The 11,543-nt window shown below is 57.3% G+C and overlaps 2 protein-coding genes across 3 annotated transcripts; both read left to right on the top strand.

The window, feature by feature from the left end:
• Positions 1-235: 235 nt before the first annotated feature.
• On the top strand, positions 236-4,116 carry TEKT2 (tektin 2). Of its 2 annotated transcripts, XM_067011624.1 has the most exons (10): positions 236-460; positions 1,213-1,401; positions 1,485-1,610; positions 1,788-1,993; positions 2,512-2,655; positions 2,731-2,845; positions 3,025-3,132; positions 3,258-3,401; positions 3,560-3,639; positions 3,807-4,116. In XM_067011624.1, the coding sequence occupies exons 2-10, from the start codon at positions 1,246-1,248 to the stop codon at positions 4,018-4,020; spliced, it is 1,293 nt and encodes a 430-aa protein (XP_066867725.1). In that variant the 5' UTR covers positions 236-460; positions 1,213-1,245; the 3' UTR covers positions 4,021-4,116. The 2 variants fall into 2 exon arrangements, with proteins under 2 accessions (XP_066867725.1, XP_058903443.1); XM_059047460.2 differs by lacking the exon at positions 236-460 and having other exon boundaries at positions 1,042-1,401.
• A 549-nt stretch (positions 4,117-4,665) lies between these two features.
• ADPRS (ADP-ribosylserine hydrolase) lies at positions 4,666-10,456 on the top strand. Its single transcript, XM_059047255.2, has 6 exons — positions 4,666-4,923; positions 7,721-7,817; positions 8,104-8,311; positions 8,411-8,595; positions 8,922-9,022; positions 9,616-10,456. The coding sequence occupies exons 1-6, from the start codon at positions 4,710-4,712 to the stop codon at positions 9,906-9,908; spliced, it is 1,098 nt and encodes a 365-aa protein (XP_058903238.1). The 5' UTR covers positions 4,666-4,709; the 3' UTR covers positions 9,909-10,456.
• The last annotated feature ends 1,087 nt before the right edge of the window (positions 10,457-11,543 follow it).

Here is an 11,543-nt window from a genome sequence, read left to right as displayed (position 1 = left end):
AGCAGATGATGAAATTATTGGGAAAGACAGAATCAGTAGAATGTGTGTAAATAATGTTAAGTATATACACATTCTGGGAAGGATACCTGCTGGAGAGTGAGCCTGACTGGGAGATTACTTTGGCTATGTATGGCACCTTTTTTTTTTTTTTTTTTTGCCATGTCGATGCGTAACCTTTATCAAAGTAAAGATTTTTAACTTGTGAATGAAGTGAACACGATATCCTGATGCTCTCCTCCTCCCCACCATCTTGCAGCACCAGCCCTGCCGCCGGCCCTTTCCTACCCGGAAGACCTCTGGGCCCCAACAACGCCGCCGCCGCCGCCGCCGCCGCCGCCGGCCGGCGGTTACCATGCTGAACGCGGGCTGTGGTGACCCGCGCGCGGAAGGGGGGTGCCTAGCAACCGGGGGCGCTTAACAGAGGAGCCGGCGAAGGGAGGCGGAAGCGCGCGCTGGGAAGGTGAGAGGAGGAGGGGACAGGGGTGGGGAGTTGCTCACCCCGTCCCGCTCCTTTCTCTGCGCCGGGGTAACTGAAGATGATTATCCTGGGAGGGGAAGGGAAGGATTGGGCTGGGAACTAGGCAGACCGCAGCTTCTCCCGCTGGGGCCCCTCACACACCCGCTCCTCCTCCTCCAGCAGAGAGCGGGGGGAGGGAATGTGACCCAGGTGGGGAGGGGACCAGCCTCCCACCCCCAATTCCCTAGTGCCAATTCGAAGTCCCTTCGAAACAAGCCGGTCCTCTCTGGATGCCGACAGGGCTTCTTCTCTTAGATCCCACAGGGCCCTAGTCCAAAGCTGGGGCAGGGAAAGCAAAGGAAGTTCCACAGGACTTGGTTACTGGAAGTAGTGGTGGAAACTGGATTAAGGGCTATTTTTCCTGCTACCTGCCCACCCGCCTCCGCCAGCCCCGCCGAGCACCTGGCACCACACATGCACATGCACACGCGCGCACACACACACCGAGGAACCCCATTATCCCGTTGCACCTGCTCCAGGACATGTAGGGTCCAGCAGTTTGTCTCTGTGGATGGATGGGTGGGAGGAAACTTAGTTAATGCCTCACACGAAGTTGAGTGTCGGGAGAGCTGTTTCCAAGCAGGCTTCCAGCAGGAAGGGGCCTGGAGCAAAACGGACAGGAGCACATCCTTTGGAGGGGCTTTGATCCAGGAGAGACTTTCCTCAGTGGTCTCCTGGTGGCTGTCTTGGAACAGGCCAGGGGTACCTGAGCCTTCGGCTTCTGCACCATGACCACGCTGGGTGTCAAGCCCAGTCCACGCTTCCGGTTGCCGGACTGGCACACCAACAGCTACCTGTTGTCCACTAACGCTGAGCGGCAGCGAGATGCCTCACACCAGATCCGCCAGGAGGCCCGCGTCCTCTGCAATGAGACCAACAACCAGGTTGGGGGCCAGAGCCCAGTTGAGTGGGAAAGGGATAGCCCCCAACTCCCGACAACCTCTTTATCTGGCTCTGTCTCTTCCAGACCATTTGGGACGAACATGATAATAGGACTCGACTGGCAGAGAGGATTGATACTGTCAGCTGGTGGAAGGAGATGCTGGACAAGTGTCTGATGGATTTAGATGCTGAGATCGATGCCCTGACACAGGCAGGGAGCCAGGGCAGGGTGCCAGGAGACCCTTCCTGCAAGGACCTCCCTCTCCCTCCCCTCTTCCCGGTCAGGGTGTTTGGTGGCATGTCCATCTGAGTCACTTGGCCTAAGTGGGGATGAGAGCTGCTTCCCAGCGGATGGCCCCACCAGCCTCCTGTGCCCTCTCTTTTCTAGATGAAAGAGTCAGCAGAGCAAAACCTGCAGGCCAAGAACCTGCCTCTGGATGTGGCGATTGAGTGCCTGACCCTGCGGGAGAGTCGGCGTGACATTGATGTGGTGAAGGACCCCGTGGAGGAAGAGCTGCACAAAGAGGTAGAGGTCACTGAAGCCACCAAGAAGGCCTTGCAACAGAAGATCAGCCAGGCCTTTGAGAAGCTCTGGTAAGAGAGAGAGATGTCATTCGCATGTTCACCCGCCTTTGAAGGCTGTGTTTTAAATGTAAAACATGTGTATCGTGGGTTACAAGCCACTGGCTCTCAGGCCGCCTTCTGCCCCTGCTGTGCCCATGGCAGAAACCACTCACCCACTGATCGTAGCACTTTTTGCACCACCTGGGATGTGGTCTCAGAATACTTCTCATGCACCTGCTCTAGGCAGCCATTATCAATTTATTGGAAGCCTGAGAGATGAAGCCCATGTGCCACCACCCCGACTTTCTGGGAGTGTGAGCCGTGTGAGTGTAGCTGCTGGACTGTGCCCTGTGGGTGTGTACAAGCACTTGGTGCCATAATTTTGTCTGTGGGGAGCTCATCCAGCTGTGCTCATATTTGTCTCAGCTGTAACGGCAGCTCCATTGTCACCTCAGCTTTCCCATCCCTCCTTGTCCCTTCAGTACCATGGGGGCTGCATCCCAGGGCCTTGGAGGTATGGCTCCTGATCCAGTCTGTTCTGTCCCCAGCCTCCTGCAGGAAGTCCGACAGCAGCTCGACTCTGACCATCGGGGCAAAATGGAGACACTGGACATTGACAGAGGCTGCTTCTCTCTCAACCTCAAGTCCCCGAACATCTCTCTGAAGATTAATCCCACACGTGTCCCCAATGGGTAAGAAGGGCATTTCATTCAGTCTCTCTTCCTCCCCGCAGAGGCCATACTCTGATTATTTCCTGCCACCTGCAGCTCCACCACACTCCAGCAGTGGGATGACTGCAGTCACTTCAACAAGAACCAAGCAGAGGCCGAGATGAAAGGGGCCATAGAGCTGAGGGAGGCCATCGCCCTAACTATTGCCAAGGTGACTGACCACTCCTCCTACCCCGATCCTCCATGGCTAAGAGATGGCCCCAGCATGCACTCAAGCCCTTGTCTTTTGTTCCCCGTCAGCCATGTGGCATCCCACCCCTCACCTGAGCGACATCCGCAGCCGGCCAGAGCTTATACCCTCCGCTTGCCCTGTCTCCTTTCTGTCCTCAGACCAACAACGAACTGGAAGCCCAGAGGATTGCAACGGAATTTGCCTTCAGGAAGCGGCTGTGGGAGATGGAGAAAGTGTACAGTGAGCTCAAGTGGCAAGAGAAGAATGTGAGCCTTCTCCGTTTGGTCTCCTGGGGCCTGGACTTCCTGCTGTGGGATGAGGAGCCTGATGCCCTGCCAGGAAGCCCCGGACTGGATGCACCAGGTGGAGACCAGTCACTCTGTCCCAGCAGACCTTGGAGGAGATAGCCGAGCTGCAGGAGGACATCCGGCATCTGGAGGAGGATCTGCGCAGAAAGTTACAGAACCTGAAGCTATGCCACACCCGGCTAGAGACCAGGACCTACCGGCCCAACGTGGAACTCTGCAGGGACCAGGTACGAGGGCACCCCAGTGGGGCACGGGCCCCCGGCTAAGGTTCCTCAGGATGACTCACTCCCTGGTGGAGCAGGGGTGCTGGCGCAGGGCAGCCCCCAGACCCGTGGGCAGGACAGTGTGGCTGACCTGGACTCCCAACCTGCCCCTCTGCCTCCAGGCACAGTACGGCCTCACTGAGGAGGTTCACCAGTTAGAGACAACCACTGCTGCCCTGAAGCAGAAGCTGGCACAGGCACAGTAGGTTTGGGGAGTGGGCGGGAGGGGCGGGGAGACACCTCCCACCATTGGGGTCCCTTGCTGCCTGCCAGCTTCCCTGCTGTCTCCCTGACTCAAGGGTGGTGAGCTCAGCCCTGACCTCCCAGCCTCACGCCAGGGGTGGTGGGTTGTTAATCCCTCGTCCCCAGGGACACCCTGGATGCCCTGTACCAGCATCTGACCCGGCTGCAGGCTGACATCGCCTGCAAGGCCAACTCCATGCTCTTGGACACCAAGTGCATGGACACCCGGCGGAAGCTGACCATGCCGGCTGAGAAGTTTGTGCCGGAGGTGGACACCTTCACCCGCACCACAAACCGCACCCTGAGTCCACTCAAAACCTGCCAGCTGGAGCTAACCTAGCGAGGGGGCTGAGGGAGGAGGGGAAGGCTGGTGGAAAAATGAAAGAAGGCAGGCAGTGGAGAGAACGAATATAATAAAGGTCGTGGGTTCTCAGTCCAGACGGTTCTTTGCTACCCCTGCATGTAGCCAGCGGGGAGAGGGCTCTTGGCTTTCCTGTGCACGGAGGAACAAAGATGGGAACATCATCCCTCAAGCTCCATGTTCCCAGCCCCATGCCCTTCTCTGGGCTAGGCCAGCACCCTGGACTCCAGCGCCGTGACCTCTAACCAGCTCTGTCCCAGCTGGACCCTTGCGTGCCCTCTTGACGACTACAGGAGGCCCAGAGGAGGCTAGGGTGACAGGGGGAGGGCTTGGGGGTGGCCGCCCAGGACTGAGTGACCCGAGCTGGGACTGCTGTGGCACGGCTGGCCGACCGTGGGGGGCAGTGGCCCGAAGGTCTGGCTCAGTGTGCAGCCCTCGGGGACCCTTTAGTGGCCGTCCCGCCCGGCTGTGACGCCATTTACAGGTCGGGGGGAAAAACGCGGGCTAAATACAGAGGCCGGGCCCAATCGAATGAGGGCTGCGGGACCGCCCCTTGTCACCCGCGGGGCTGCTGCGACTCCGGGCCGCGGGGCGGCGCTGTGGGGCCGGGGAAGCCGCGCGGTGGTGCGCGCGCGGGCCGCACCGGAAGTGGCGGCTGGTCCGCGCGGATGGCGGCGGCGGCGGTGATGACGGCGGCGGGCTGCGGAAGGGCTGGGGCGGCCCGCTCCCTCTCCCGCTTCCGAGGCTGCCTGGCGGGCGCGCTGCTCGGAGACTGCGTGGGCGCCGTCTACGAGGCGCGCGACACCGTCGACCTGACATCAGTCCTGCGTCGGGTCCAGGACCTGGAGCCGGACCCCGGCTCGCCGGGGAGCGCGCGGACAGGTGGGCGGGGCCGGGCGCACTGGGCACCGGGGAGCCGCGAGGGACTCGGGCAGGGAGGGGACAGCGCCCGGAGGGGCCCGATCTGCACGACCCGCGGGCACCTCGGATTCAGCTTGTCCAAATCCGAGCCCAGTCTTTACACGTCTCGCCCCGAACGTTCGCCAGCCCGGGGCTTGGCTACACAGACCTCGCAGCCGTGCAAGCCACGCCTAGATTGCGCCTAGTCCAATACTTAAGTCCCTGCCGATTTTACCCATTTTACGCGTTTTACCCGGATCTCCCGAATCAGTGGGCCACCAGTTCATCTCCACGCAGCTGGAGGGCACTTCTGAAAGCAGATCTTATCGCGGCCTCCCCTCGTGAATCTCTGCAGTAATTTTCCATTACCCTTAGGACAGCCAAACTCCTTAATGTTGCCTACGTGGCCGGCCCTCGCCTGCGTCTCCAGTTTCACCTTATACCACCCTTGGCCTTGATGTCTGCGCTGCACTTCCTCTCACTTCGTGCCTCCTCTAGCTCAGGCCTTTGCATGTACTGCTGTCCCTTTGCCTATAAAGCTCTCTCCCCTCTGCCTCTCCCTCCCTGTGCAGTCAACTCATCACCCAGATCTCAGCGCAGTATCATGGCTGAGGATGATTCTTCTTGGAGAGCATGTAGAATAGTAAGAAAAAGGGGCCACACCCGGAACCCTGGAGGAGGAAAAGGAGCTAGAGAAGGAAACAGTTTATAGGAGGAGAAGCAGGGGAGATGGGTAACAACAAAACTCAAGAAAAGAATTTCAAGATGAAGACACTGGTTACTGGTGTGAGGCTACAAAGAGGTTAAGTGAGGGGAAGTCTAGACTTAGAAAAGCATTTTCAGTAGAAAATGCTTTTTTTCAGTTGAACCCTGGAAGTTAGATTTCAGTGGGTTTAGGAGGAAATGGAAAAGGAGAAAATAGAGTATGTTTGGTATGAAGGGAAGGAGAGAGATGAGCTGTGGCTGAGGTGAAGACAGGATGGGGGGGACAGTTCATAATTTCATTTTTGGTTTGATGTTAAGATGAGGGGAAGACATTTTAGGTTGAGATTTTAGGACCCTTTGGGTGCAATGGCAGAAAACCCAACTCAAAATGGCCTGAGCAAAAAGAGAATGCAGGCTTCCCTGGTGGCACAGTGGTTGAGAATCTGCCTGCTAATGCAGGGGACACAGGTTCAAGCCCTGGTCTGGGAGGATCCCACATGCCGCAGAGCAGCTAGGCCCGTGAGCCACAACTACTGAGCCTGCGCATCTGGAGCCTGTGCTCCGCAACAAGAGAGGCCACGATGAAGAGTGGCCCCCGCTTGCCACAACTAGGGAAAGCCCTCGCACAGAAACGAAGACCCAACACAGCAAAAATAAATAAATTAATAAACTCCTACCCCCAACATCTAAAAAAAAAAAAAAGAGAATGCATTGGCTGGCATCACTGAGAAGTCCAGGGCAGCTCTGGCTTTAAGCAGAGCTAAATCAAGCCATCTCCTCAAGACTCAGTTCCTCTTCTTATTCAGATCTGCTTTCTTCTGGGTGGGCTTCACTCTGGCAGACCCTTCCCACGGGGTGGCCCTCAGCAGCTCGCAGCTCAGCATCGCCAGCAGAGGAAGTTTCTCTTCGCAGTGGCACCAGCAGAGGTCTCTGATGGAGTCTCAGTGGCCTGGCTTAGGTCACCCGTCCATCCCTGAAACAGGGAACGGACTGCTGTTTTGCTGGGCTGGAGGTGGCACTGGCTTCATCCCCTATCATCTGGACTGGGAGTGGGAGAGAAGTGATTCCCTGGGGGAAAGCAGGGTGCAGGGACCGATCAAAGGGAGACTGGGTGCTGCTGTATCACAGAGGGAGGAGTTGAGGAGACGAAGGGCAAGGTCCCTGGGGAACTGGGCTGTGGGGGGCACTTCACAAGGGACCAGTCCCTCTGAGGACAGACTGGAGAGTGTGGCTGTGAGTAGGTGCCTGTGAGCCTCTCTTCCTGGTGAAGTAGGGGGTGGGGACTCCTGAGAGTGAAAGGGGAGGAGAAGGCAGGGTTGGGGCTTGGGATACACAGAGCAGGGCGGGGATGGGGGGCGAGGGCAGAGGACAGATGTGAGGAATAAGAAGGGGCTGGCTCACTAGGGAGCCTGCTTTGTTCTCTGTAACTGTCTCTTCTTCAGATAAAACCAAGTCCTTGGCCCTAGCTGGCTTATAGCCTATTTGAGAAGCTACCACATAACTAGTGGTGTGTGTTACAAGTGCCAGAACAGTAGACTCGGGCACCCAGAGGAAGGAGACAGGGCTGGGGGGGAGCGGGGGAGCAGCCCCAGCTGGGAAGGACTTGACCCAGGCTCCAGGATTGGTTCTGAGGACGTGGAGAGGAGCAATGGGATATAAAATGGGTGAGGAAGGGCGGGCTTCAAATGGCCAAGGCAGTGAGTTTGGACCTCATCCTGAAGGCAACAGACAGCCATTCGAGCAGGAGAGTGAGACGAGGAAAGTGATATTCTACTCTTTTTCTGTCTGCACATATAGGTTGGGCTGGAGGGTGGGGAATATGCAGGAGATTTGAGAGGCCCAAAGCAGGTCCATTAAGACTAGAGATGCAGTGATGGCAGCCAGAAGGGGTGGAAGGTTTTCCTCCAGAAATCAGCAGGACATGTGACTGATGCAGAGCCCTGGAAACTGGATGGGAGTGAGAGGCTGACTTGAGGCCTTCTGGAAGTAGTAGATTAAAGGAATGAACAGGAGGCCAAAGCCGCCACCCTCGAGCCCTGCAACTCGATCTCCGCCCCCCGCCCTGTCCCTGCAGAAGCACTGTGCTACACAGACGACACAGCCATGGCCAGGGCGCTGGTGCAGTCCCTGCTGGCCAAGGAGGCCTTCGACGAGATGGACATGGCTCACAGGTGAGGGCAGTGGTCCTGGGGTGAAGCAAACCAGGTGGGCAGAGTTATTGCACCCCTTGACCAGAGCAATGACATCGTGCATGCCGGGACACCCTCCCCGCACACCCTGCCGCAGGACACTCTCCCTAGGGCAGCTGCAGCTTCCCAAGCTAGAAGTGACAGCACCGCTGGCACAGGCTCCTGAGGTCCCCAAGGATTCCTCTTTTCCCAAACCAGCCAGGTTTCTTCTCTCCCAACCCTGGCAGGCATCTCTTAGATTATTACGCTGTCCCCTTCTCTCCCCTAGGTTTGCTCAGGAGTACAAGAAAGACCCTGACCGGGGTTATGGTGCTGGAGTGATCACCGTCTTTAGGAAGCTCCTGAGCCCCAAGTGCCGTGATGTCTTTGAGCCTGCCCGCGCCCAGTTTAATGGCAAAGGCTCCTATGGCAACGGGGGCGCCATGCGGGTGGCCGGCATCTCCCTGGCCTATAGCAGTGTCCAGGATGTGCAGAAGGTAGGTAGGGCTGGCTGGCTTCTGGACACTCTCGTTCTCCCTCCCCTGCAGCTTGGGTGCTGTGACAGCAGGTCTTTGCCTCCCTCACTTTTGCCCTAGTTTGCCCGGCTCTCAGCCCAGCTGACACACGCCTCCTCCCTGGGTTACAACGGTGCCATCCTGCAGGCCCTGGCTGTGCACCTGGCTTTGCAGGGTGAGTCGTCCAGTGAGCACTTCCTTGAACAACTCCTGGGCCACATGGAGGAGCTGGAGAGTGATGCCCAGTCCGTGTCAGATGCCCGGGAGTGAGTATGCGGGCTGGAGGCGCGTCTGTGCATGTGCATGCTGGTGGGGTGGCCCTGCCTCAAGCTGAAACCTTCCTTCTTTAATTGCAGGCCCTAAGGAGGGGTGGGAAGAAGCCCTTTGCCTTGGCTGTGCCTCAGGGCTCTCTGGGTCCCAGAGAACAAACTGGGCGGCTCACACCTCTCCCTTCCCACTTCTTGCCCTGACACCCGTGCCTAAGTGTCAGATGCCCACGTCCCTGCCTCGCCCTCCCATGCAGCCCTTCCCCCTCCTGCCTTCTCCACCCTGCTGGCTCCGACCTCCCTGAAATCTCGCCCCCAACCCACAGGTTGGGCATGGAGGAGCGTCCGTACTCCAGCCGACTGAAGAAGATTGGGGAGCTTCTAGAGCAGGACTCAGTGACCAGAGAGGAGGTGGTGTCCAAGCTAGGTGTGTAGTCCCCCACCCGTCATCCTTCAGGGTCAGACTTGGGCTCAGGAGTGGGAGGGGTGCCTGGAGTCACGCCTGCCGCCGTCACACCTTTGCCAGGGTTGCTGAGACAGCAGAGCCATGTTCCGTAGGGTCCTTGGCAGGCTGCAAGCACAGCGCCTTCTTGTTCTAGGATGACAGTACCCTTAGCCTTAAAGATAAACATCCCAGAGATGGCAGCCGGCCACTAGTTTTTTACAGTTAATGGTGATAACTGATGTTTATTCATACAGTACTTTTACTGTGTTCTGGGCACTATGCAGAATGCTTTACCTCTAGGATGTCATTTCACCCTCACACCAGCCCTGCGAAAATTCCTAACTTTATTCACTGTCTACACGAGGAGCTGAACCCAAGATACAGGAATCACACAGCCAATAGGTGGGCGAGCCAGGATTTGAACCCACGTAGCCTAACTCCAGAGCCTGTGCTCTTAATCGCAGCCCAACTTGAAGCTGAGAGTGTTGACTTGTGGCAGGTGGCAGGAAGCCTGGGGACATGTGGGGCTTGGGAAGGGGGGTGGCTCGAGTTCCCATAATCTGGCTTCCCCACAGGGAATGGCATTGCTGCCTTTGAATCTGTGCCCACCGCCATCTATTGCTTCCTGCACTGCATGGAGCCCGACCCCGAGATCCCCTCTGCCTTCAACAGCCTCCAGAGGACTCTCATCTATTCCATCTCACTTGGTGGGGACACAGACACCATTGCCACCATGGCCGGGGCCATTGCTGGCGCCTACTATGGCATGGAACAGGTGCCAGAGAGCTGGCAGCAAAGCTGTGAGGGCTATGAGGAGACTGACGTCCTGGCCCAGAGCCTGCACCGGGTCTTCCAGAAGAATCTGTGAGGGCCACAGCTGCTGGGGCTCCGCCATACCCAGCAGGACCAACTACAGCTCCGATTGGAAACCCTGGGCTCCCTTAGGCTTGGCTCCCTGCCTCGGCCTTCCTGCAGTGTGGCCGGAGTGCACCCTTGGGGCTGGGGGCTCCTTTGGGGAGGTCACTGAACAGTGAGGGAGGGACTGGTGCCTTCTGGTGCTGGGTTCCTGGCTTCTGCAGAGCCTCGGTGCTCCTGGCTCCTCAGTCAGACATAAGGGACCAGGGCAGGTTTTATTTTGGAGCAGTACTTGTGGTATTTTCCTTTATTATCTAGGACATGGGATTTGGGGAGGTGGAAATGATCTGCGGCATCATTTCTCCTTGTTGAGATTTAACCAGTTTGCCAGGATGCCTGCCTTTGACTGCACAGGGCCCCCGAGCGCCAAGTTTATATGGATCAGGAGGTGGACACGTGAATCTAGCTGATCTAGATGCATACCTGGCCCTTGGCTGTCATGGGTCTTGTTAACAGCTTCCCGACGAAGTTACAGAGCAATAAACAGTTCTTTAAATCCCACCACTGTTTGCTGTGTTTCTCCTCTGCCCTGGATGGATTCTTCCCCCCTTTCCCTTCTGTGCCTATGCCTCTCTGTCTGGGCCTCACCTAGGAGCTAGGGACCCAAGCTGCTGGCTTGTGGAGGCATATTCCTCCAGCTGTTCAGCCAGGAAAAGCAGAGCAGGCATGGTTTGGTGCTTTTTCCTGTTGGAGATCCCTCACAGTGGCCCAGGCAGCGGGCAGGAACAAGCCAGATTTTCCTGCTCTCAGAGCCTGACTTCATAGGTTGCTCCCCAGATAGAACCCAGGCCCAGCCAGGAACCAGAACGCTGTAGGAGGATGCAGAGGGGACCATGTATCACCGGACTGCTGATCTTTGTGTGAGGGGAGCACATCATCTCAGGTGAAGGCTGGGCCTCATTCTGCATCTTGGGCCTCAGTCAAACGCCTTGGCCTGCTGGGAAGTTCTGCACACCATCCATTCGGAAGAAAGGAAAATTGAAATGGAGGAGGCACCTCCCCTCAAACTTGAGGGATATTCCAGCCTCGGTGAAGAGAGAGACGCATGCCCAGCTCTGCAGCTAGCCTGAGGTTTCAGGACTGTTGGACAGGCCTGCTTTCAGCCAAGATGGGGTTCTTCCAGGCTGGGGAAAACCACAGGACTTTTCAGGGCACAGGTTGGTCTCAGGTCTGCTGTCCAGATTCCCAGAGTACGGCAAGTTATGGGGCAGTGCTTTCTCCCAGGACAGCTCCCCTGGCCCTGCCTTCAGCATTGGGCCTGGCACTAGCCCCGCCCACAGGAGCAAAGATTCCTGATTTCATTCATAATTTGTATCAGATGTTGAAACTTGACCCTTGGGATCCTGAGCCAGCTGTCATGCTCCACTACCCTTGAGAGCTTGCAGGAATGTTCCAGGGAAGCTTGATCCATCTCCCCTAGCTCCAGCCACTGCCTTACTTTGCTTTCTTAAAATGCCTCTTGGTATTTACTTGGTGCAGAGCCTCAGCAGCTTCAGAGAATCAAGCATTTCTGATGCGGTGGTGACAGAACCCCTGGCTGGGAGGAATGCACGCTCCTTGAGAAGGTGCAGAGCAAGAGCCCCAGAGA

Source organism: Kogia breviceps, chromosome 1 (assembly GCF_026419965.1).
Source record: "Kogia breviceps isolate mKogBre1 chromosome 1, mKogBre1 haplotype 1, whole genome shotgun sequence".
Lineage (NCBI taxonomy): Eukaryota > Metazoa > Chordata > Mammalia > Artiodactyla > Physeteridae > Kogia > Kogia breviceps.
The sequence above is the reverse complement of the archived record's forward strand: the minus strand, read 5'-3'. Positions and strand labels throughout refer to the sequence as shown.